The 26,138-nt window shown below is 49.5% G+C and overlaps 1 protein-coding gene across 5 annotated transcripts in view; it reads left to right on the top strand.

The window, feature by feature from the left end:
* The window catches only part of DMXL2 (Dmx like 2), a 77,540-nt gene that overhangs the window by 48,851 nt on the left and 2,551 nt on the right, over positions 1-26,138 (top strand). For 2 of the 5 annotated variants that reach the window (XM_077318059.1, XM_077318057.1), the window contains 19 exons: positions 738-929; positions 1,736-1,812; positions 2,805-2,935; positions 4,658-4,906; positions 8,291-8,472; positions 10,001-10,131; positions 11,488-11,573; positions 13,123-13,324; positions 14,612-14,729; positions 16,405-16,467; positions 17,031-17,117; positions 17,481-17,602; positions 18,118-18,268; positions 19,605-19,665; positions 19,804-19,931; positions 22,280-22,357; positions 23,249-23,340; positions 24,533-24,585; positions 25,167-25,384. In XM_077318059.1, the coding sequence (XP_077174174.1) occupies positions 738-929; positions 1,736-1,812; positions 2,805-2,935; positions 4,658-4,906; positions 8,291-8,472; positions 10,001-10,131; positions 11,488-11,573; positions 13,123-13,324; positions 14,612-14,729; positions 16,405-16,467; positions 17,031-17,117; positions 17,481-17,602; positions 18,118-18,268; positions 19,605-19,665; positions 19,804-19,931; positions 22,280-22,357; positions 23,249-23,340; positions 24,533-24,585; positions 25,167-25,384 (2,421 nt within the window). The remainder of the gene's footprint in view (positions 1-737; positions 930-1,735; positions 1,813-2,804; positions 2,936-4,657; positions 4,907-8,290; positions 8,473-10,000; positions 10,132-11,487; positions 11,574-13,122; positions 13,325-14,611; positions 14,730-16,404; positions 16,468-17,030; positions 17,118-17,480; positions 17,603-18,117; positions 18,269-19,604; positions 19,666-19,803; positions 19,932-22,279; positions 22,358-23,248; positions 23,341-24,532; positions 24,586-25,166; positions 25,385-26,138) is intronic. The other 3 variants (XM_077318058.1, XM_077318061.1, XM_077318060.1) reach the window with 3 other exon arrangements.

The following is a 26,138-nucleotide window of genomic DNA, read 5'->3' as shown; positions in this document are numbered from 1 at the left end:
GGACCACAGGTTGACTACCCCTGTTTTAGAGCATGGGTGGCAACCCCTGGTGGTGTTTCCAAGGCAACAGCCATTCAGAGACGCTTTGCCATTGCCTGCCTCTGAGCGGTGAGCCTCAACACCCTTGGCGGGCCCCCATCCAAAATGTTCGGTCTAACTAGGCCATCCGGGTCAAGGCTGTTTTTAGAGAACACTTTTTAAGTCAAGTCAAGTCAAGTCTTTATTATTACGGTACCAGACCAGTAGTCAAATTACAAGGTACATAAAAACATCTGGCATTAACAAGATAAAAGCATCATTGATTACTTAAATATTATTATAAAAGATAAAAACATTCCAGCTATAAGAATCATTCTGGCTTTAAAACCCACAAGCATTATCTCAAGCAATTGAGACTTATCTCTACCTAAGTTGCTCCGAATCCAACCAGCTCTCCCTTGTTTTGATTGCTCTCCAAGCAGATCTGGCCTGCTATTAACAGAAGTTTAAGGTTTATTAAGACACATCCCTTGAGGACATCTTTTCACTGAAAGTCGTGGGCCATACCTTTCCTGGACAAGCTTTCTGCCTCGTCACCTAGCCAAGGGTAGATGGGAGAAGACCCTGTGTCTGTCCCAAATCCCAGTCCAGTTGACGGGCCGGCTTGCAATTGGGTAACTGCTTTGTTACGTAGGAGCTGCAGGCCCGATTACTCCTACCCCGTTCCCAGAAGGACGTGTCCTGCTTTATTTCGCCAGGAGACAACTGTCAAGCAGCTCCAGTCCCCGCTCCCGTTGCCCACGACCCTGCCGCTATTGTCCGCCAGCATCGCGTCCACCAAAACGGTGATCGCCAACCCGGTGCTGTACTTAAACAACCACATCCACGACATTCTCCACACGATCGTGCAGATGAAAGCCCCTCCACACCCCAACGTTGAAGACGTCAAGGTAAGACGGGCAGAGCCAAGCCTGGGCTCTTTAAGACCAGCGAGGTTCCAGTCTGGCTGTGAGGTTTTGTGTAATGGAAGTCAGCAGCCAGTCCATATAGGTGGGAAGGGTGTGGCCCAGAAAAAGATAATTAGGTCAAGAGATATAAGTAACTGAGCAACCACTATAGCTAAGATTGAATTAAAGCAATAAGTAAAACCTGTTGGGAAGTGACTATATATTCTTTGGGAAAATAATAGATTGTACCCTTATAAGTATTAATTACTTGGCTATTTTCTTTCTTTCTTTCTTTCTTTCTTTCTTCCTTCCTTCCTTCCTTCCTTCCTTCCTTCCTTCCTTCCTACCATATTTTCCTTCCATATTTTCCTTCCTTCCTTCCTTCCTTCCATATTTTCCTTCCTTCCTTCCATATTTTCCTTCCTTCCTTCCTTCCTTCCTTCCTTCCTTCCTTCCTTCCTTCCTTCCTTCCTTCCTTTCTTTCTTTCTTTCTTTCTTTCTTTCTTTCTTTCTTTCTTTCTTTCTTTCTTTCTTTCTTTCTCTTTTCTTTAAGATATTAACAGACTATACCTTTACATGTATCAATAATTACTAGCTCCGCTGGTTGTTTCTTTTTCTCTTTCTTTCTGTAAGCGCTATATATACAACAAAAATAAAAATATTATTAACAAAAAATAAAAATAAAAAGTAAAACCTGCAGGTGTAGTGGTTAAGAGAGGGGGCCCTGTGGTGTAGTGGAGAGTTTTTGCCGGGTTGATTTTACGTTTGCAGTTGCATGAAAACAGAAAATTATTTTTCTCCCCTTTCAGGTGCATACTCTTTATTCATTAGCGGCGTCACTTTCTGCATCTATTTACCAGGCGTTGTGTGACAGCCACAGCTATAGGTAAGGCCCAAAACGGCTCCTTCCAGGATTTGCATTTCACATGTCCTTTCTTCTCCTTTTTGATCAAGGGCCTTCTTGGTTGTGGCACCAACCCTTTGGGACTTCTTCCCCCAGGAAACTCCTCCTCCTCTCTTTATCGGGGTCTTCCACCAGTTTTTGTTTTGTTTGGATCCCTCTCCCCTCATAATGGTTATTATCTCCCCCTCCAGGTTCTGGTGTTTTTATGATTTAAATCTTTTGAATTATTCAAATGTTTTAATGCTTGTACAGGTGCCCCCTTGGGGACCCTGATCAAATGGCAAGGCAACATTGAAATGTTTCGAATGAACAAATTTAAGGGGTGTCACCGTAAATTGGATATCATGTTGAGTCCAGTTAGGGAGAGCTGCACATGGCTGCATTGAGACCTGGCCGTAATTTTTCTGTGTCAACATTCCTACAATACCTGCATCTCATGTGGTTTCTCCTCCTCTTCCCCATCCTGCTATGGCTGGGAAAAATATTTCCTGAGAGCCAGAAGGGTATCATGGTTAAGAACAGCAGACTCTGACCTGGAGAACTGGGTTTGATTCCCCACTCCTCTACTCGTGGCCTGCTGTTTGACCTTGGACCAGTCACAGTTCTCTCAGAGCTCTCTCAGCCTCACCTGCCTCACAGGGTGTCTGTTGTGGGGAGAGGAAGGGAAGGTGATTAGAAGCTGTTTTTCGGCTCCTTCTTACTGAAGTCTTCAATCCAACTCCAGTTAGTTCAATGAATCCAGGCCTCTTAATAAATTAAGAGTTTGTCCCTCAGCCACGCTCCTACCTTCCAAAAACACTTCCTTAATTAACAAAATTAATCTGGAATCTTTACCGACACACAAAACCCTAGCTTGTAAATCACTTGTCATATATTTTCTTTTCTTTTCGGTACAAAATTCCATCATCTCACATTAAGGAAAATTAAACTGGCGGCCGGGCCGTGTGTGTGTGTCTCTCTCTCTCTCATTTTAGCAGTCAGACGTTGACCAATCAGTTCACCGGAATGGTTTACCAAGGCCTGCTATTAAGTGACCGTCGCAGATTGAGGACAGAAAGCATCGAGGAGCACGTGACGCCCAATTCATTGCCTGCTCAGTGGCCAGGTAAGAAAAGTCACGTTTGCTAGCAACATCCCTTGCATAATCTTCCAAGTTCCTCCGTTAGTTATTTACCGCTGTTTGCAGTGGGAAAGTTCTAAATGAGAGCAGGCAGGCAAAATCCTGTGCCCAGGTTCCAAACCGCTTGCTGACTTAAAGGAATATTGGGGTTTTTTTGCCCCACTGGGCACGTGGAGAACCAGCATAGAGTCCTGGTTAAGAGCAGTGGCCTCTAATCTTTAGAACCGGGTTTGATTCCCCGCTCCTCCTCCACATGCAGCCAGCTGGGTGGCCTTGGGCTAGTGTCATTTCCCTTAGGGCTGTTCTCTTAGAGCTCTCTCAGCCTCGCCTACCTCACAGGGTGTCTGTTGTGGGGAAAGGGTTTTGTAAGGTGCTTTAGGATTTGTTTGGGTAGTGGCAAGCAGGGTCCAAAACATCCGGCTCTTCTTCAGCTTCAGGCTGATTCTGTGAAGGTTCAAGGGGGTGGCAGGTTACAGTAGATGAGCAATTGGGATGCGAGGGTCCTGCATAGTGCAGGGGGTTGGACTAGATGACCCATGAGGTCCCTTCCAACTCTATTATTCTCTGATTCTATGATTCTAGGTGTCATCTTAACGACAAAGATTCTTTTGTAGCAATACCCACAGTCACTTCTCTCCTGAATTTTTCCTGGGTTCTGGACTATTAGAAATTGTTTAGTGTAGCAGGATCGATCTACCATTATATGGAAAAAGTAGCGCTTGATTCTTCTCTGGTCCGTGAGAGCTTTCGCCACAGCAAGCCTGCTAGCTTTTTCAGGGGCCGTGGCTTAGTGGCAGGGTATCTTCTTAGCGTGCAGAAGGTCCCAGGTTCAATCCCTGGCATCTCCAGCTAAAAGGACCAGGCGGTAGTTGCTGGGAAAGACTTCTGCCTGGGACCCTGGAGAGTGGCTGCTGGGTCCAAGTAGACAATATCGAAGGACCGATGGTCTGATTTGATTTAAGGTCCTTCCATTTAATTTAAGGAGAAGTCATAACTCAGGGACCAAGCCCTATGAAGATAGGTTGAGGGACTTGGGAATGTTCAGCCTGGAGAAAAGGAGGTTGAGAGGGGACATGATAGCCCTCTTTAAGTATTTGAAAGGTTGTCACTTGGAGGAGGGCAGGAGGCTGTTTCCGTTGGCTGCAGAGGAGAGGACACGCAGTAATGGGTTTAAACTTCAAGTACAACGATATAGGCTAGATATCAGGAAAAAAATGTTCACAGTCAGAGTAGTTCAGCAGTGGAATAGGGTGCCTAAGGAGGTGGTGAGCTCCCCCTCACTGGCAGTCTTCAAGCAAAGGTTGGATACACACTTTTCTTGGATGCTTTAAGGTGCTTAGGGCTGATCCTGCGTTGAGCAGAGGGTTGGACTAGATGGCCTGTCTGGCCCCTTCCAACTCTATGGTTCTATGATTCTATGACTAGACGGCCTTTATGGCCCCTTCCAACTCTATGATTCTATGATTCTATGACAGAACATCTGCTTGGCCTGCAGAAGGTCCCAGCCCTTGACATCTACAGTTAAAAGGTTCACGGAATAGGTACTGTGAAAGGTCTCTGTAAAGGACCCTGGGTAGCCGTTGTCAGCAGAGCCAGTGGTCTACTTCAGTGAAAGGTAGCATCATGCGCCCAAGATGTTGTGAGATTCCTTCTTTGTTGCTGGAGCTGCACATTGCCCTTCTCCTCCCTCGCCCTCCGTCTCTGCAGGCGTGAGCTCCCTCATCAGCCTCCTCAACTCAGCCCAGGACGAGGACCAGCCCAAGCTCAACGTCTTGCTGTGCGAAGCGGTCGTGGCCGTCTACTTGAGCCTGCTGACCCACGCCCTGGCCACCAATTCGTGCAACGAAATGTTCCGCCTGGCGGCCCACCCCCTCAACGGCCGCATGTGGGCCGCGGTCTTCGGGGGAGGCGTCAAGCTCGTCATAAAGCCAAGAAGGCAGTCCGAAAACATCCCAGGTAATGCACACGTGGACCGGCGGTGAGAGTACCGCAAAGGGCCAGCGTACATCTCGTCCGTCTTTCTGTGGTGCGGACGAGAACCCTTAAGGGGCCGTGAAATGTAGTAGCCCGAATAGGCCAAACTGGCCTGAAATTGTCAGACACTGGAAGCTAAGCAAAGTTGGTCATTTAGTATTTGGAGGGGAGACCCCCAAAAGAAGCCAGGGCAAAACACCAATTGCCTCCACAACCACCCGAGGGGCCAACCGTAAGTCAATTGCAACTCAACTGCATATACGTTATATTTAAGCTGGAGGACATTTGAAGAGCGTTTAAGAAAAGGGTGTTTCCTGGACACTGCCAGGATTTATCGGCATGCTCTAAACCCGGGGGAGTCAACCTGTGGTCCTCCGGATGTTCGTGGACTACAATTCCCATGAGCCCCTGCCAGCAAACGCTGGCAGGGGCTCATGGGAATTGCAGTCCATGGACATCCGGAGGACCACAGATTGACTACCCCTGCTCTAAACCAGTGGTTCTCAACCTGGGGGTTGGGACCCTTTTGGGGGTTGAACGACCCTTTCTCAGGGGTCGTGGCAGGGCAAGGAGCTTGGCCGGGGGGGGGAGGGGCGCCATCCACACAACAGCCTTGCGGGGTAGACCGAGATAGAGCGTTCGTCTGTCTGGAGCAGCAGAAAAGAGCAAGATCGGCATGGTGAGACAAGAGGCAGAGCTGAACTGTGAAACCCCCGGAAAAAAAACAATTCATATACAATCCTGAACAATGGTTCTTCATGCCATTGGTCGGTTTTGGTTTCATTTCTGCGAAAGAACCCTTGCAACATTTTATGGCTGGGGGTCACCACCACATGAGGAACTTGTATCAAAGGGTCGCGGCATTAGGAAGGTTGAGAACCACTGGTCTAACCGTGTTTGCTTGTGCCATGTGGTTTCATTGGGGGCTTCTTCACCGGGGTCGGTTATAGGCCCAATCAGGATGCAAGAAACTCAACAGCCCCTCTAATTGATTTGATTCAGATAAACCCCCGTGTTTACCTGCCAGCGCAGAAAATGGCACAGCCTTAAAAAATCCACCATTGTCACAACAGACGACTCTGTCCAATAGCAGCAATATTGCAGCGGGCTGCGGCCCAGAGCGTCCGGCCCCAAAAGACGGTGAGCCGCCTTGTGTGCTGACTGCTGTGTCTTTCGCTTTCCCTACAAACCGAATATTTGAGTTGGAGTTGGAGTTGAGTTTGTCGTGTGTAGACAAGAGTCATTGCAAACCTTACAACCATCATAACGTAATTATACAGTTTCAAAACACCGTCTAACTGAATATTCAACTTTTAGTTAGATGGTTCATGGCTTGCTTCTCTTCTTCGCCTTCGTTGTCTATAGTGGGGACTTCAGTTCTGGTTGATCATTGTCTTCAGATCCAGGTCTCGGATTATCATTTCCAGATCTATGGATCGCTTGCAAATTTGCAAATTTGTTACTCTCTGCCAGCTCTTAAATCTAGCGGAGGTTTTCATCAAAGGAACGGGCCGCAGATCTTTCTGTTCGTCTCCCTTGATCCGAGGGGAAGGCCTGGAAGCCTGAACGGTGCCATCCGTTTATTTTGTTTATTTAAAACATTTTATCAGCCACTTTTCTTCCTCATGAAGCTCAAGGCGCTTACCTTGGGGGGGGACCCCCATTTAAACTCAGCCCACTCTGCATTCCACAGGGGAACAAGATCTCCCTATAGAAGCAGCCTTGCTGTGATATGCCAATTCGTGAGCATTGCTTGCCAAATCCGGCCCACCTGTAGGTAAATCGAATTTAAGTCAGTGTTATCAAACAAGCCGGGGGAAGACTCCGTACTCATAGACCATGGTTGTGTTCTCTGCCTCCTGTTCCTTTCTTCGTCTTCACCTTGACTCTGTGTGAAATCCGTGCTGATCCTCACCTTTACTTTCTAACTAGAACGTCCTACTAAGCTTTGCAACACTTGCTTAGAAGTGAGTTCTGCAGCGCATGGTTTGGTGCATGCCTCTGATGAGACAGTGTGGACTGGTCTTCTGTTATGAGCGACCATATTCCTTAAGTGACGTCAGCTGCCCATAACTGCAACTTGAAAAGAAAATGTAGTCAGCGCAGTCTAGTGGGGATGCAAGTTAAATCATCCAGAATTCCTCTATGAATTACTGGAAAAGAATGAGAAGCTACATACCTGATTTCCAAGGTCCCGTTTGACGCAGCCAACTTTCTTTCGATCTAGTAGCTGATCCAGTTTCTGGTGAAACGAAGGACGCGAACAAAGGTCTGTAAAGGTGTGCAGGTTAGGCAGAACTGACTTGTTTTTACGGGATGGGTAATCGGCCGGTTGAATGGCTCCAGCACCATGATTCACCGCGACCAAATATCATCAAACATCCCATAATGCCAAGATTGTCCTTCGGCCCAGCGGCATAGGACAGCTCCCTCTGTGGATTATCCGCTGTAACTGCAGGCTTGGCCAAAGAAGTCAAGAATCAAAAGGTCCAAACAAGCATGTTCTCATGTGCTCCTGATTGCTTCCAAGAGGCTCTGTGGGACGGACCACTTGAGCCCCTGATGATTTGTCACTGCCTGAACCAGGAAGCCTGAGGTTCACATGGAAATTAATGCCTGAGTTGCCATCCAAATTAGTTTTTTTAAAAAATGGTTGACCAATATGTGACAATATTTGGCTGGTATTAGACACAATCAGTTTGGTTGGATATTTTGACCGACTCAGTACCCATCCCGGTGTGTGTTGGTGGAGAAATCGATACTCCAGAGTTTGGGCATGTTTGAAACGATGTGGGGGGTAATCTTCAGACCTGCCTCACCGGACACAAATGGAACATTTCGACTCTGCGAATTAATATTTAAAAGTCGTTACGACGTCCCAGTCATACTTCCACTGAGAGCTTTCTTACAAGGCTGACCCTGTTAAAAAAGATGCTCATTTTAGACTCAAAAGCTCCAGGTAGCTACTCTGATTAACTTTTCTCGGGGTCAAAACAGCTGTTCTGCTTGTGCAGGATCTATCTGAAGATTGCCATTGGCCCTTTTTTAGCTGTGGGTTAGCTACCAACAGTTTAGCATCTCTTCTGTCTGTCCCAAGTCTAAACACCTTGATTATCGGCACACTTTCAGTAAGATCGAAACTTATGCAAAAACGCTCTAAATCAGGGGTAGTCAACCTGTGGTCCTCCAGATGTCCATGGACTGCAATTCCCATGAGCCCCTGCCAGCGTTTGCTGGCAGGGGCTCATGGGAATTGTAGTCCATGGACATCTGGAGGACCACAGGTTGACTACCCCTGCTCTGAATAACAACCAAGGCACCGGTTGGTAACTACTTTCGGGACTCTCTTATCCGCTCTGCCTTCAGCGCCGCCAGTCCCGTCCGAAGAGATGGACAAGCACCGCCGTCGATTCAACATGAGGATGCTGGTGCCGGGGAGGCCGGTGAAAGACAGCGCCGCCCCCCCGCCCGTGCCCGCGGAAAGGCCGTCCTACAAAGAAAAATTCATCCCTCCGGAGCTCAGCATGCTGGACTATTTTGTCGCCAAGGTGGGTTGCTTTTCCGTATTGTATACAAAACTCAGTGTGCAGTCGCTGAGAGGCTGCAGTTTCGTTATGCCCGCAGGAATTGTACAGGGCGTGTGTGTGTGAACTTTGTAGAATTAACTTCGTGTTGCGAGGGGCCCAAGGTTTGTTCTTGCACGTGAGCCATGCGGTCCAGGGACCTCTGGTGGCAGTGAGATGAGCACTGTCTCCGCCATCTGCACTGGAGCCCAAAGAAGTGAGGTCAGGCAAGCCATATTTGAAGAAGAAGAAGAAGAAGAAGAGTTGGTTCTTATATGCTGCTTTTTCCTACCCGAAGGAGGCTCAAAGCGGCTTACAGTCGCCTTCCCATTCCTCTCCCCACAACAGACACCCTGTGGGGTGGGTGAGGCTGAGAGAGCTCTGATATTTCTGCTCGGTCAGAACAGTTTTATCAGTGCCGTGGCGAGCCCAAGGTCACCCAGCTGGTTGCATGTGGGGGAAGCGCAGAATCGAACCTGGCATGCCAGATTAGAAGTCCGCACTCCTAACCACGACACCAAACTTGCTAAGAGATGAAGCCGAAGAATGCCCCACCGGCTTGCCCTTCCTTGCATCCAATCGTGCAGGTTCTCTTGGAGCAAGATTACCGTGCATTCAAATTAAAATGCTGCAGGACATCGAAACATGGTGCGCAAATTACAGTGATGCTAGTTTTGCAGTTAATGCTAGGAGGCAGGGCGGAAAGATACTGACAGGTGGCCATGGATTTCTAAGTCTTCTGGAGGGTTGTGAACCCATGGACAGAGAGAAAAAGACTTCTTTAGGACCGTTTACGCACTGGAGGTTTCTTGCTGGGCTGCAGGCTGGAGTTTTAGTTGTGGCAGGTTGCCCCACCTCTTCCTGCACCCACACGGGGGAACATTTGGCCTGGTGCACCTCATCCGCCCCTGATTTGTGTTCCTGCATGGAAGCTGGGTCAATGAAGTTCCCAGTGCATAAACAGTCTAGGTGGTGCAGTGTTTTTTCTTCGGCTTTCGTGATATCTAGCGTCATCGTAAGGTTAAGCGCATCGTATTCTAGGGCAAGTTCCATTGTTCAGAGAGACGGGGCGTGGTTTGCTCTCCTGATTTGGGTGGGGTTAGAGTACTGCTTTGCTGTTTTATTTGCTGTTAGGCACCGCAGGCCGACGGGTCGGGAGGAAGGGGAATTGGCCAAAGACCCTTATCCAGTTCAACTCCCATTTGCTGTGATTTGGATCCGAGCCGATAAAATTGAAAAGCGCTTTAAAATTGACATGGTCCGTGGGGGAGAAAAACTCCATGACGATACGAAAACTGTGTCGTACTCATCGTTAATCTGCAAATGGGGAGATCCTTCCTCCAATCTTGTGCCTGGTCGCAAACTCTAGATGACCCTTCAGAAAGTTGTCCCCCTTCTGCTCCCTTATCCTCATGGGAATCCGTCTTAAGGACCACTCCGTGAAAAGGCATGCCGTGTTCTTCGAAGCCCTCCAGGGTGTAGCATTATCACTATTATAATCTTATATTTGCAGCCGTTCCTTCCTTTATCTGACAGCGGGGTGATCTACGATTCGGACGAGAGCATCCATAGCGAAGACGAGGACGATGACGCATTCCTCTCGGATACACAGATCCTGGAACACAAGGACCCCAATTCTTACAGGTAGGCCCCAGCAATAACTGGGCTAAAAATATCAGAGGCACGCATTGACCATTTATGCACTGGGAACTTCAGTGTCTCAGCTCCCATGCAGAAGCACAAATCGGGGGCAGATGAGGCACACCAGGCCAAATGCTCCCCCGTGCGGGTGCAGGAAGAGGTGGGGCCACCTGCCATGACTAAAACTCCAGTCTGCAGCTTGGCATGAAACCTCCAGTGCATAAATGGGCATTGACAGGACTCTTGGGGATTTTTCCTTAGCTGGTGAGCTTAGGTGATTACACCAGTATCGCACCAGTACTATCACTTGGGCCCCTTGCCTCCACCTTGTTCAGGATGCCATCTCTCCCTGCAACCCTGAATGTATTTCGGTGATCTTCCAGCAAATTTCACAGAGGTGATTCCAAGAAAGAAAGATACAAACCACCTGGAGAGTGAAGGAAATGCCTCATTTCCCTGCTGTTCTTTGTAAGCAGTCACAGAACCCAGGCGCTGCTCCCTCACAGTCCTGAAAAACAAAATATCCCCTGGTATTTGTTGCCTCTAGAGGGCAACAAAGTCAATCTATCAAATATTTATGGTGGTCTTTGACGAACCTCCGTGCAATACACAAAAAGAAGACCTTGTATATTCAAGAGCAGTCTCAGTCAAAATAAATATATACCCAAACAGTCTTGGACCATTAGCTGTTTGGGTCATTAAATCAAAATAAATACAAAGATAACACCAGAAAAAGTTTTAAATTCCTACCAATCTTGATGTACAGTACCTCATACATCTTTCCCAACTTACAAAATTCCACATTTTTTTCTTAAATCCGCAGATCTAGGCACAAAATTTAGCCACCTGGCGTGTAGTTAGATTGTTTGTATCATACAAAGGATATTTGACTGACCAGGGAATGGATTGTTGGTTTCTTTTGGGATCTTACTGTAAAAAAATCACCATTTAAAAATGCATGCTTGGTTGATTCTACTTCTCTTTGTGGGTGAGCTCAGAATCTCTGAGCATGCGAGATCTTCTTGTAATAGGGAGGAGCAAAGCGTAAACTTGGTCAGGCAGTTTATCCGAAGTCCTGCAGATTGCGCTTTGGCAATATTTGCAATCCATTGGGGAGGGGCGTGTGACCCAGAAATGATAGTCTGAAATAAGCTGTAATGTGATGGGGCGCTCAAACCCTGCTTAAATTGTGTGCAGAAGAGAAGAACCACCTAATCCGAGAATGCAGCGTAGCAGCATGCAAGCCTCAACACGCCTGCAGACTCTCCTTGTCTGCGTGCTATTGATTTGGAGAAATGTTTCTCTAAAAAATATGGGTTGTTCTGTGTCCAGAAATAATGCTTGCCTCTCTTTCTGCAGCTGGGCCCTTATCCATCTGGCCATGGTGAAACTGGTTCTGAATAATATTAAGACCTTTTTCCCCATTACTGGTTTAGAAATAGCTGGTGAGTTGAGCTGCTTTAATTACGTATACAACTTTCTCCTGATCCCGTTATGAAAACCCCTTCTTGATTTCCTGTGTCCTCAGCCCTCCTTCTTTAGTCTTGCTTCCCACCTTGCCTCCTAATTCTTCTCCTTGGTCTTCCAGAGCCAGTTTGGTGTAGTGGTTAGGAGTGCGGACTTCTAATCTGGCATGCCAGGTTCGATTCTGCGCTCCCCCACATGCAGCCAGCTGGGTGACCTTGGGCTCGCCACGGCACTGATAAAACTGTTCTGACCGGGCAGTGATATCAGGGCTTTCTCAGCCTCACCCACCCCACAGGGTGTCTGTTGTGGGGAGAGGAAAGGGAAGGCGACTGTAAGCCGCTTTGAGCCTCCTTCGGGTAGAGGAAAAGCGGCATATAAGAACTAACTCTTCTTCTCCTTGGTCTTCCTACGTGCCGAGCATTAAGCTTTTCCCCCACTGTACTCCCTCTCCCTTAGGTCATTTCACTTGTCCGCCTGCTTTGTGCAAAGATTTCAATGCCAGCCAAGCTGACAACTTTCCCTTGCCTCACAACTAACCCAGAAGATTGGCCAGTTTGCTGAGCCATTGAAGATTCTGTGTGTCCTACAACAAATCAGTCAATCAGTGTTGGAGGCTTCATTGCCCTGAGCTCAATATAATTTTGCACAAGTTTGGGACCCACGGGGGACTCTCAGGCAGGGAAATTCACTTCCTCCCCTATCTCCCTGGCTGCTCTTGTTCAACTTCCTCACTGTCTCCTTCCACACCTCTTCTCCTTCTACCCCAGACCTTTTCTTCTTTGCCTTTATTCCGTTCTCTTTACCTCAGTTTTCTCTTCTACTTCCCAGTTTTATGTTGCTGTCTGTGTTTTTGGTTTCCCTCCCCCTGCCCAGCTTCCTTTCAGATCTTCCTCACATTTGTAGTTCACATGAGGCAGGATCAGTGCAACATTTTGGGTCGCCTTGGCCATCCAAAATGGCACCCAAGAGGTGCCTTCATGAACTATTGTGTGGCAAGGAAATCCCATTTGTTCTCACCACAGTGTCTCCCTGGGGTTAGAGCCAGCTTGGTGTAGTGGTTAAAAGCAGCCACCTCTGACGTGGAGAACCTGGTTTGATTCCCCACTCCTCCTCCACACGCAGCCAGCTGGGTTCCCTTAGGCCAGTTACAGTTCTCTCAGAGCTCTCTCATCCTCACTTCCCTCACGGAGTGTCTGCTGTGGGAAGAGGGAGGGTCGACAATTGTAAGCTGCTTTGAGGATACATGGGGTACAAAAAAGCAGCTCTTCTTCTTATGCACAGATATGATTTGTTGGGGGGGGGGAGGGTTAGAGAGGTTTTTAAAAAAGGAAGCATTTAAACACCTTCCTTTTGCAGTTGCCAAAAAATCTACCTTAGCTCTTGTCTGGTTCACCCTGTTAGGTCCAGCTGTTGCTCTTAGAACCGTTTTAAGGATTGTCCTGGTACGATTCCTCCGGGGCTATTTGACGGTTGTGAAAATGGTCAACTTTGGCTGAGCCGAGTTCTTGTTCCCATGCTGCTGTTCAGATCTCCCCGTCAAGTCGCCGCTGGGCATTGCCGTGATCAAAAACCTGGAGAACTGGGAGAAGATCCTGCAGGAGAGGATCGACCAGTTCGAAGGCCCGCCGCCGAATTACATCAACACTTATTTCCCGGAGCTCGGGGCAGGCGCTGGAGCAGCTGCTGCTCGGATAAAAGCCATGGTCGACCCTGAGAACACGCCATTCAAGTAAGAGAGATTATCTCCCTTTGAGGAGGGAATCATATTGGTGATGAGCACATTGCTGTCCTTCAGAGGGGTCGCTTTGATGGTGTATTTCACCCAAGGTTGCCTCTTAAAAATCGACACGTGTTTATTCGTGAAAATTGAGATAATAAAGAATAGGCCTCTTTAAGAGTGTGGTGGTTCTCACAGGCCAATGAAGCCATGGGATGCAAACGTACAGTCCATGTGTGCTTCCTTTCGTCTCATCAGTTTTCTTTCTTGGGAAAAAGGATATGTTATTGGATGGCCTCTGACATCGCTGGAGTCCCCTTCCCCTGTTGCTCAACAGGCCTAGTCTCTGTCTCATATTTAAGCACGACCATCGAAGACCCTCTTATCTAATTAACCGCAATCTTAGAGCAGCTTTCAAATCACTTTGCTTAGAAACGATGCCCGTGGAGGTCTTGGCCGGCCGTTATAGCCGTACGGCAAAAAATCAACGCCAAAATTTGGGGTGCACGAGCCCTAGAGGGTCTACCGCATATTCGTTTGCTTGCGGAATCAAATTCCTTGACGAGATCTTATGCATTTCTCACCTCCATTCTGTGGCTGAAATGATTTGCCTCTTAGCCGACTGTTGACAGTCTTACATGTAAAAACTCATGATGGGCTTTGACTGCAAGAAAAACAAGGGGCCAACGCTGCCATTCTTAAGGCCGGTTCTGAACACCTTTGTGTTTTGTACTTTTAGATGCGTTTTACAAAGCCTGTGGTTTAAAATGTTTTATGCGGCTCTAATCTGTTTTATTTCTTATGAAACTTGTCTTTTATACTTCATAATGGCCAAGGGATATATACAAATAAATAATACTGACATTGATACTCCACGGGGAAACAGTAAATGATTGATCAATTGATTCGCTGGCTCCCACATCTGATTTCCGTACCCACTTCCAGCGTTCCTCCAAGCCTGGAAAATATTTCGGGGGTTTCTCTGTGGCCAAAAGGTCATAAAGGATGCTCTGTAGTCCTGCTTCAAGATTACATATTGAGTTCTGTAAAACAGGGGTAGTCAACCTGTGGTCCTCCAGATGTTCATGGACTACAATCCCCATGAGCCCCTGCCAGCATTTGCTGGCAGGGGCTCATGGGAATTGTAGTCCATGAACATCTGGAGGACCACAGGTTGACTACCCATGCTGTAAAACTTTAGACTCCACTGCAGGCTTCGATAATTTGTGAATGCACAATCTTTACAAACAACTTAAATTCCGTCCAGTCCTTCACACTCTCCTTTCCCTCTCTGGACAGATCCAAAGATTATTCTGCCCTGCCGGCTAAGAGACTGTGGCATTTTCTGGTGAAACAAGAGGTACTGCAGGACTCCTTTCTCCGGTACACCTTTGCCAAGAAAAGAAAGCAAAGCGAGGTACAGAGAAGCTACAACAAACAGAATTGACCAATGTCCTTAACAGTCTTTGTCCAGCACTGCTTTTTTTAAAAAATGGTGATGCTCTTTGTGTGGGTTAATTATTCCATTTCAGCATGATGGTGTTCTTGTTTCGCAAGACTGGCTTTCCGCAAGCGAGCAGAAACGAGCGTAGAACGCTGCATGTGTGTCTTAATCGTGGGTAGGTCGGTGTTCTCCGCCGGCGTCAACGATCAGCTGGGTGTTCTCAGTCCTCACAAGGCCTTCAGTGCAAATGCAAAGCTTTCTCCACAAGCTGCTTTTACATGTGGCCAGTTGTTCGGCATGAGACCTTTACTGGCATTGCACAAAAGAAAATCAATGGACAGTCATACATAAATCAGATAAAATTCCAGTTGTCACCTTAATAGCACCTCTGACGAGTAAAGCGAATACAGTGCAGGAAGCTAGCTGTCTTCTCAAATCTCTCGGGCACCATATCCACGAGAAGACTGCGGAGTTTAATTAAGTCAAAGATATTAGTATTCTTGGCTTAGAAACTCTCTGTGTAAAATTTACGTTGGGGGCCATAGAAGGCACAGTAAAACTCGCTGGTTCCCACACCGTAAGGACACGGCCAGTTGTGCGTGTGCAGAGTTTCCCGAAACATTGGGTCCAGACTAAATTGGCATTTTCCGCCGACTCCCCCATCCGGCTGCAGACCCCCCGTTGGGTTTTTCTTCAAGGTCCCCTCTTGCGCATTATGCAGAGAACCGTTAGCTGCAGTGAGATGGAGGGAAAGGAAGGGAAAGCTCCACCCCACTCATGGAAAATTTAGACTGGATCCAAGCCTTTGCAAGCCCCACCGACCCGTTCCGCTCCAGTCTATCCTCGGCTTCTCTCCTGCTGCAGAGGCCACAAGCTTACCAGCTTAAAAACCCCTTCCTGGTAATGTGTGTTTTTCCTTCAGTTTATTTACCACGCTGTGCCTGTTTGTGTTCATCCGAGAGGGATTGCATTCTAAATGCTTTTAGAATCAGCTTGCTGGGAGCAGCAGTATATAAATCTAACTAATAAATAAATGAATGGAGTCTTATGGTTGGAAGGGGCCATACAGGCCATCCGGTCCAGCCCCCTGCACAATGCAGGATCAGCCTAAATTATCCAGGAGAAGGATATTTCCATCTGCTGCTTAAAGACCACCAGTGAGGGGGAGCTCAGCACCTCCTTAAGCAGCTGATTCCACTGCTGAACTACTCAGACTGTGAATTTTATTTCCTCTGATATCTAGCCAGTACATAGTTTAAAGCCATTACTGCATGTCCTGTCCTCTGCGGCCAACAGGAACCGTTCCCTGCCTTCCTGTAAGTGGCCACCTTTCAAATACTTCAAGAGAGCCATCCTGTCCCCTCTCAACCTCCTCTTCTCCAGGCTGAACATTCCCAGGTCCCTCCGCCTTCCCTCACAGGGCTTGGTCCCTCGGCCCCGGATCATTCTCTTTGCTCAAGCCCTTGTTGTTTAATAGACAAAAGCAGGGGGGGGGGACACCACAACGCATTTGTCATCGGTGGACGTAACTGCGCGGCCTTTGTAAAGCTCTCGTTCCGGAACGTCTTTCATTCATTTTTTTTTCTTTTATATATTTGTTTGTGCATGTGTCGTGCTTTGTGTTTGTGGTCGTGTGGCGTTTGTGTAGTCTGTAGAAGACCGCGAGGAGCAGGTCACACAAAACGGCCTAGCTGAAGATGAAAAACACAAGGTAGCGTGTTTGCCTCCGGAGCACTTTGGCGGGGTCTCTCCCTTTCCCCTGTCTCTCTCAGTCGCCGACAATATTCCGGGTCAGTGCTGGATCTGCAAACAAATCATGCAGTAGCCAGAGCCACACCGTCCACTTTGGAGCACCAGACCGTGACACCAGATGGTGTGCTAAGTTTGAAAAGGGAACAGGCGTGGTTCCTGGAACTCTGAGTTGGGAAATTCCAGAGATTTGTGGGATGGAGCCCGGGGCGGACGGGGTTAGGGGAAGGGAGACACCTCTACGTGGCTGTGATATCATTAGGCTCCGCCCTCCACGGCCGCCATTTTCTCCCGAGTTGCTGATCCTCCATCGCTCGGCGACGAGTCGTTCTTCGGAGGACTACCCAGGCCCCACCTGGAGGTTGGCAACCCTTCTGACACACCCCCTCTTTTTCAAGAATGCCTTCGCCGCTCAAGTTTCTCTCGCATGCTTGCTTCTCGTGTTTCCCGTAGTTTGTGTGCGGAACTCCAAAACGGCCCAAGGCCCCCGCTCTTAAGTCGTGGCGTTTCAATGGTGTTTTGCAGGTGGAGGCGGAACTCGGCTACCCGGGGGGGAAAGCAAAAATTATACACAAGGAGTCCGATATGATCATGGCCTTCGCCATCAACAAGGTGAGCCTCCTTCTGCCCAAGGGGTCTGCTCCTGGCCCTCATCTCCCACTTGCCCACCCCCAAATCCAGTGGGTGATAAAGTGACTGATCACCAAACCCCCTTGACTGGTAGCATGCTGAGGCCGCATGGTTCCTGGGTGCATCTTCTTCTCTTGCCACACTGCTATGCCCTGTTGAGATTATAAAGCAAAGGTAGCCCTCAACAGAGAGCTGGACTGCTGTCCACATACAGCTAGGGAACCCTGCTCGTTATCCTCTTCCTGTGGGTATCCGGAACAGGGTTCTGAAAGTGCTCACGATGCTTGTTGCACTGGCCAAAGGGGTCTAAATTTCCGCTCTTGCTTTTGCGTTCCGCCCATTCAGGCTAACATAAACGAGATCGTTTTGGCTTCTACGCATGACGTTCAAGAGCTGGACGTGTCGGCGTTGCTGGCCGCTCAGTCGTACATATGGATCGGGGAAGAATATGACCGTGAATCTAAAAGGTTGGCTATTTTGACCTGGCGGCCATGGAAGTGAGAATGGACAAACTTGAGTATTTGATCTGATTTTATTAATTTCTGGTTTAAATTTTTTTTTAACTCAATTATTTATTTTTTTAATTTAACGCTATCGATGATATTTTATCTCAGTCTAATCCACCTCGAGTCCACAAATCCAAGTATAAATAAGGTATAAATAAGGGAAGAGCCTGTTTTGTCATTACCTTGCACATCGCCGGAGCTGCACAAATGAATATGCGCCTGATTGCTAGAACTCCCTGACCTGATTGCATCAGATCCTGGAAGCTAAGCAGGGTCAGCCCTGGATGGCCTTTGGAGGGGAGACCACCAAGGAAGACCATGGTTGTGACATGGAAGCTGACAAACTACCTCTGAGCGTCTTGCCTTGAAACCACCACTAGGGGCCGCCATAAGTCAGCTTTATGGCTTTATGGCACTTTCCGCCACCAACAACCAGGAACAGAGAGGTAAAATGTTCCCCTTGTCGCCTTTTCCAGTTCGGATGATGTCGACTTCCGCGGTTCCACCACGACACTCACTCAGAGCACAGCGTCTTTCAGCATGGCTCAGGTGCAAGCACCGCCTTCCGTTTCGACATCATCCATGCCGTGGTTAGGCAGTGGGCAGACCAGCACGGGAGCGGGCATAGTACGTACCTTTGTCAGTACATTTGTGTGTTTGTGTTGCTTCTGTAAAAATCACAAGACTTTGCCTTGTCTACTAGATGACAAGAAATGCCAGAGCAATTGCCTACTTTTTGGAACTGTGTCTTGATCATGTCATAGTCCTGTATGGTCTGCTGGGGCAACATTAGTATAGTTGACTGCATACAGCAGGGGTGGCCAAACTGCAGGTCTTCAGGTGTCCGTGGACTACAATTGCCATGCGCCCCTGCCAGCATGCTCATGGATATCTGGAGAGCCACAGCTTGGCCTCCCCTCCTGTATACATTGCCATGTGCTCCCCTTGCTTTCGGAATAATCTCCAGCACCGCATTGATCCACAGGTATTGGGAAAAAGTGGTAGAGCCCTTCCGTTGGTCGTGGACTGTGCATTCCACGATCGCACGTGCCAGGAGAATCACTTTTTAAAAGGTTTTATTACATACATCAATAAAAGAACAATGCAAAATTCCAGAGGAGAAAAAGCAAGAAATGCTATTATCTTATTTTTATATATATTATAATACCAACAGCGAATAACAACAGTCCAAATCCAAATTGATTTAATAAAATTAGGACGAGTTTTCCAGTTAATTCCATTTCTGTGCAAAGTATTTCTTCTTGGTCTAAAATATTCCTTTCTGGAACATAGCTTGAGTCTGGGGACACCTTGAAGACCACCAAAGTTTTATTCAAGTTATGAGATTTGGTGTGCAGACACGCTTCTTCGGTTGCATGCCTGCACACGGAAGCTCCTGCCCAAAATTAGATTTTCATTGGTCCTAAAGGTGCCACTGGCCTCAAACTTTGCTGCCCCAATCCAACAGGGCTGCCCACCTGAATCCACCTTCCCAGCGAGCTTATCCGGTTTGACACTACCGAGTGTGATCCAGCAAGGGGAATCCACTTGCTTTAAAACAGAAATAAAATGACCTGCAAGTATAAAAATTAGCCCAGCTTCTGTCTCTTGCCTTGGGGGAGCTTTAGCATTCAAGATTTTTGTAGGGCCGTCCAAAAACAGGAATCATCTCCACCCCAACACACACACACACACACACACACGCATGCAAACAATCGAAAACCCTATTAAGGTTCTAGAGCAGGGGTAGTCAAACTGCGGCCCTCCATGGAATTGTAGTCCATGGACATCTGGAGGGCCGCAGTTTGACTACCCCTGTTCTAGAGGATTACAGCCTTCAGCTTGAATTGTGAAAGGGGGGGAATGCGTGGGTGGACGTTCACATGCAGGCTTTGCGTGCTCTTGTGCCACGCGTGGAGGAAAGCAGGTCGCAAACCTCCCTCGGTATTTCTTTTGCACGCAGCTGATCAAGCGGAACTTGAACAACGTCAAGCGGATGGCTTCGCACCCGGTCCATCAGTACTGTAAGTGGAGCAAACCAAACGGCGGGGAGGAGGAGGGGGGATCCCTTGGAGATGGCGCATCAAATTCTGCTCCTCCCTTCTTCGGAGTTAGCTACTCGGGGATTGATCCCTTGGTTCTGGGTTTGTCTCCTCCCCCAGATCTGACGGGGGCCCAGGACGGGAGCGTGCGGATGTTTGAGTGGACGAGGCCGCAGCAACTGGTGTGCTTCCGGCAAGCGGGCAACGCAAGAGTCACGCGAATGTATTTCAATTCTCAGGGGAATAAGGTCAGCGCTCTCTCACCGCAGTTCTAAATAAGCCTGCCACTTCTATGCTGGAGATCTGGGTTTGATTCCCCACTCCTCCTCCCCGTGCTGCCAGCTTGGGCTAGTCACAGTTCTCTCAGGGCTCTCTCAGCCCCACCTCCGTCACAGGGTGTCTGTTGTGGGGGAAGGAAGGGAAAAAGGGTTCCTAAATCACTTTGGGACTCCTTCAGGGGGCCACGAAACCCAGCTCTTTTTCTTCTGCTTTGGCTTACCTTGATCTCAGGCAAATTGTGAGTTGGGTGGGCATGTAGTTGTGAGCTCTTGCATTGTGCAGGGGGGGTGGATTAGATGACCCTGGAGGTCCCTTCCCACTCTGTGATGCTATGATTCTATTCTACGATTAACGGGCCGTATCTGAACCCTTGACAAGATAGCAGAGCCAATTAGCCAAACCCTTCCTTTAAAAATGAAGAGAGGCATGCCCCAGAAATACAATCGCATTCAGGTTTGGACAGCTGTAATACATGTTCCTATTCTGACTTCTGCACTTCCTACACTTATCCTCTGCCTTTCGCGCCATCAGGGACCCAAAGCAGTGTCCATTGTTCGGCTGTCTTCCTTTCCAGCCTCACAACAACCCTGTAAGGTTGGCTGGGCCTCACAACAACCCTGTAAGGTCGGCTGGGCTGCCCATGACTGTTTCAATCTCAGCCAGCGATCTCCCCCTAGCTGCTTTGGGGGGAAACTACACAAGACCCACAATATTTTTCAAGGCCCTCCAATGGGTACATGTGGCCACATGGATCAGACCTGCTGTCCTTCAAGGCCGGTATTGCCAGCTCTGACTGGCAGCGGCTTTCCAGCTACTCAGACAGAGGTCTTTCTCATCCCCTACTGCTGGGTGCTTTTAACCGGAGACCCCAGGGATTGAACCTGGGACCTTCTGCGTGCCGAACAGGTGCTCTGTCACTGACACTTGCCTGTGTTTCTGGTGAGTCATCCCCTTTCCCCTTGGTGCAGTTTTGAACGCTGTATACAGCATTGGCCAGACGGCACCTGGAGTCCTATTTGCAGTTCTGGGGGCCTCACTTCAAAAAGCACATGGAGGGGAATGAGGAGGAGGATCCAGGGGGACCAAGCCCTGTGAGGAAAGGCTGAGGGACTTGGGCATGTTCAGCCTGGAGAAGAGGAGGTTGAGAGGGGACAGGGTGGCTCTCTTGAAGTATGTGAAAGGTGGCCACTTAGAGGAAGGCTGGGAAAGGTTCCTGTTGGCAGCAGAGGAGAAGACCCTCAGTAATCGGTTCAAACTATGTGTAGAATGGTAGCGGCTAGGAAATATTTTTTAACAGGTGTGAAATTGGCTGCCTCCGGAGGTGGGGAGCTCCCCCTCACTGGTGGTCTTCAAGCAGCGGCTGGAGAGACCTTTATCCCGGCTGCTGGAAGCTAATCCTGCCTTGAGCAGAGGGTGGGAGTAGATGGCCTGCACACTCTATGATTCTGTGAAGACCCTCTTAACGTAAGCTCTGGACTACTGCCTTTTGCTCTCGGTTTAGAGCCGCTCCTTAGAAAACATCAGCCAGCCTTTGCGTTGGAGGGACTCGATGAGCCAGTCTCTCCGGTCTGGGTAGGCTATAAATATTCCAGAATGCCTCTCAGCGGGATGGCCGGCTCCCACCACGCTCCAGATAAGCCCACTCAAGACGTTCTTCACCTGCTCTCAGCACAGTGGGGAGAAGAAGAAGGCGTGAAGCAGGCAGAAGCAAACCACCTCCTAGCGTCCCAGTCCTCAGATCTCCTGGCTGCCCTGTACACATGCCAAACTATGAATAAATAACCTTTATGCTGGGCCAGGGCCACTAATAAGGGCATAACAGCAGTATTTTTGGAAGTCCCTCATGGGCGAAACCCATGGCCAAATGATAGAGCATTTGCATTGCATGATGAAGGTCCCAGGTCAACTTCCAGGTAGAAGCACCAGCCAGTATGTGACACGAAAGGCCTGAAATTTGGGAGAGCTCTACCCATCAGAGCAGCCTGTGCATTTGACGTGGTATCAGGCAGGCTTATGAAATGTTCCAAGGCTCCATGGAAGAAGAAGAAGAGCTGGTTTTTTATACCCCGTTTTCCACTCCCCAAAGGCGTCTCAGAGCAGCCTACAATCACCTACTCTATCTCTCTCTTGGGTTCCCATCTTGCCATGGCCTACCTGTGGCAATGCCAGCCACGGTTCATGGCAAAATGTCAGGGACCAACGCTACCCGACCACGGCCACCCAGCCTGGGAAACCCACAGCCACCAACCCAGCCTGTGCAAAGTATGACCGTGTTCTCATAAAGCCAGCAGAACAAGCCCAATCTGTCTCTCTCCAGTGTGGCGTAGCAGACGGGGAAGGATTCATGAGCATCTGGCAAGTCAACCAAACGGGAACTAATCCTAAACCTTATCTGGTAAGCACTGTGGGCAGTCCTTGTTTAAAAATACTTTTTGAGCGTCTCTGGTTCCTCTCTGCTGTAGGCAGCTGAAGAGGGCCTCCAGGTGCCTCTCTTTTCGTGGTGATGCTCTCGGTTGTCCTGAGGAGGACGCTGGGATGGGGCACCTTCAGCCTCAGTCAAGGGAGAGGCAGGGTGGTCCCATCTTCACTTTGCCCTCACTGTTTCCTGGCGGCCACTTTTCACCCTTCGGGAAAGCTGCCACTCCTGCATTTGACAAGTGGCTTCTCCAGCAGTGCTCCCCTTGCGATGTTCATGAGAAGGTTGCTTCTCAAAGGAAGTCCAGGACTGTGAGCCGGTGGCCTGCCTCCTCCATGGCAGGATTGCTGCCTCCCTCCTACTCCTTTGCTACGCCTCCAGACTCTCTTGGTACAAGGAGGACGGCAAGATGTCCCTCAGTGGTCGAGAGGAGTCCTCCATGACTCTGACCTGGAGCTCTTTACTGGCACTCTGTGCGTTTCCTCTTCCTGTTCCCATGATTCTAGCCTTGCCACCAGTCGGGGCATAACCCCATCCCGTCTTCCTGTCACGTGACTCTGAGGTCATCGGCCTTCCTGTCACATGCTTGCAGTTCCGCAAGTGACTGACAGAAGTGTGAATGTCTTCCTTGTTCATTCTCTGACTTCATGCCCGGGGTTTTCCCCAGGATCAGGGGTAGCCAACCTGTGGTCCTCCAGATGTCCATGGACTACAATTCCCATGAGGGGCTCATGGGAATTGTAGTCCATGGACATCTGGAGGACCACAGGTTGGCTACCCCTGTTTTAGATCAGACACTGGACGTAAGAAGCACTCCGCCTAAGGAGGTTAGAATTGCGTGGCTGATACCCGTGTGTCTTGTCTCGGCAGAGCTGGCAGTGCCACAGCAAAGCCACAAGTGACTTCGCGTTCATTACCTCTTCGAGCCTGGTGGCGACGTCTGGGCAGTCCAGTGACAACAGGTGCGTCTGTTTATTTGCTTAAGCGCATAAAAGAAGCCACGTTGGGTCAGGCCAGTGGCCCATCCAGCCCAACACTCCATATCACACTGGCCCAAATCCTGGTGCCAACATGAGGTCCGCCAGCAGGGCCAGAACATAAGAGAAGCCATGTTGGGTCAGGCCAGTGGCCCATCCAGCCCAACACTCCATGTCACACTGGCCCAAATCCTGGTGCCAACATGACGTCCGCCAGCAGGGCCAGAACATAAGAGAAGCCATGTTGGGTCAGGCCAGTGGCCCATCCAGCCCAACACTCCATGTCACACTGGCCCAAATCCTGGTGCCAACATGACGTCCGCCAGCAGGGCCAGAACATAAGAGAAGCCATGTTGGGTCGGGCCAGTGGCCCATCCAGCCCAACACTCCATATCACACTGGCCCAAATCCTGGTGCCAACATGACGTCCGCCAGCAGGGCCAGAACATAAGAGAAGCCATGTTGGGTCAGGCCAGTGGCCCATCCAGCCCAACACTCCATATCACACTGGCCCAAATCCTGGTGCCAACATGAGGTCCGCCAGCAGGGCCAGAACATAAGAGAAGCCATGTTGGGTCAGGCCAGTGGCCCATCCAGCCCAACACTCCATATCACACTGGCCCAAATCCTGGTGCCAACATGACGTCCGCCAGCAGGGCCAGAACATAAGAGAAGCCATGTTGGGTCGGGCCATTGGTCCATCCGGTCTACGTCTCTTGTGTCAAACAATGACTCAAACCCTGGAGCCATCAGGAGGTCCTCCAGCAGGGCAAGTCTTCCTGCTGGTGGACCTCCCAGTATTGCCTCCCTCCAGGACCGAAAACGCAGCTATGTTGTCATTCAGTTTTTGTTGCCCACATTGTCCTCTCAAAAGAAGAACACATCTGGGCACACAACCGGCTCGCCCATCCTCTTGGTTAATTAACTGCATGCCCCACGGAATTTTAATAGATCTCGGAGAGCAAGAACCTGCACTGGGTGCCAGAGGGGAGGGGCAGCCACCGAGAAGGCCCTTCCCCTGGTGGATGACAAGCGGCCTGTTTGTGGACCAGGAACCTGCAGAAGGCCCCGTGATGAAGACCAAAAGAGGCGAGGGAAGCGGGAGTAATACCGGGCAAAGCCGAAAGGGCAGAATTGTGACCGGGCGAATAACCTCTGTGTGTCTTGTGTCCTGCAGAAACGTGTGTTTGTGGGATACGTTGGTGTCATCAGCGAACAGCCTCATCCATGGTAGGTTGATGGTGCCCCACCCACTTTCTCAAGGCACTGGGCAGGCGCCAGAAAGGGTGTCAGCGGGTGACACGGTGCCCCAGCCTAGCCAGGGTGAATCCGATTTGTGTTGCCCCGGAAGAGGGAATGAGGTATATCGAATAGAAGTCATATCGAATAGAAGCCTGACTTGTTAAAACGAACTGTTCTGGCTGCTCGCCTGCCTCTCCCCACCGTGGGTGAACGTTTCCCTACTTCTTGCCGCGGCCGGTTGGCCTTTGCAGCCCAGATGCTGCTGTCGCCTGCCGAAAGCTGCCCGGCCGCTGAGCTGCAGGCGTTGGCCCTCCCCGGGCTAGACTCAACACTGGCTGCTGGCTGCCACTATAACTCCCAGCCCTGCCAAGTGTGCAGTGATGCTGCAGCCTCGGTCGGTTGGGGGAGTTCGTGCTTGGCCAGGGGACGGAGAAGAGGCGAATCGAAGAGGGAGGAGAAAGAGGGGTCGTTGTGAACGGAGGCCCTGCTGAAGGGTCAAGTAGCCAAGTGCTGTGAATGAAGTGAAGTCATACGCAGACAACCCCCCAATTGTGTGTTCCCCCCTTCAGGCTTCGTGTGCCACGATCACGGTGCTACAGTCCTTCAGTACGCGCCCAAGCACCAGCTGCTGATCTCCGGCGGGCGGAAAGGCTACATCTCCATCTTCGACATCAGGCAGAGGCAGGTCCTACACACCTTCCAGGCGCATGACTCTGCTATCAAGGCCCTTTCCCTGGACTCCTCCGAAGAGTGCTTCTCGACGGGCTCTGCGGAAGGCAACATGAAGGTAGGGATGTCCACCAGGGCAGGCGGTTCATCCGTACAAAGAAACAGGATTTTGATTGCTGAGGCCTCCATGTTTTGCTGGCATTTGGACTCATGCTTTGTGGTTATGCGTACTGTGAAGTTGTGGCCCCCTTATGGCCTCCTTATGGCTTCCAACGCAAGTGAGTAGTGGGCTATGTTTGCCCGTGGCCTTCCTCTGCAGAGTCTTCCTCGGTGATGGTCCCCCTTCCGTCTTCGGACCTGGCTTAGCTTCTGAGATGAGATCAGGCTCTACCGTGCTGCCTTCCTTCCCAAATATGTCGGAGAAAACTTTTGGGGAGCCAGCGGCATGCAACAGACCTGGTGATCAGCATAAAGAAGTCCAGGAAAACCAAGAAAACAATGTCACAATAAAACGGTCTACCCTCGCTTCAAAAGGGACGTGGGCAACATGGAGAGGGGGCAGAGGGGAGTGATGAGAATGATCTAGGGCCTGGGGACCAAGCTGTAGAAGGGAAGGCGGAGTGACTTGGAAATGTTCAGACCAGAGAAGAGAAGGTTGTGAGGGGACAGGATGGCTCTGTTGAAGTATGTGAACAGGTGTCCCTTGGAGGAGGGCAGGAAGTGGCAGCAGAAGATAGGACCTGCAATCATGGGTTTAAACCAGGGGTAGTCAAACTGCGGCCCTCCAGATGTCCATGGACTACAATTCCCAGGAGCCCCTGCCAACGAATGCTGGTTTAAACTATGTGTAGAATGGTTCTGACTAGATGTCA

This window comes from Paroedura picta, chromosome 18 (assembly GCF_049243985.1).
Source record: "Paroedura picta isolate Pp20150507F chromosome 18, Ppicta_v3.0, whole genome shotgun sequence".
Taxonomy (NCBI): domain Eukaryota; kingdom Metazoa; phylum Chordata; class Lepidosauria; order Squamata; family Gekkonidae; genus Paroedura; species Paroedura picta.
The sequence above is the reverse complement of the archived record's forward strand: the minus strand, read 5'-3'. Positions and strand labels throughout refer to the sequence as shown.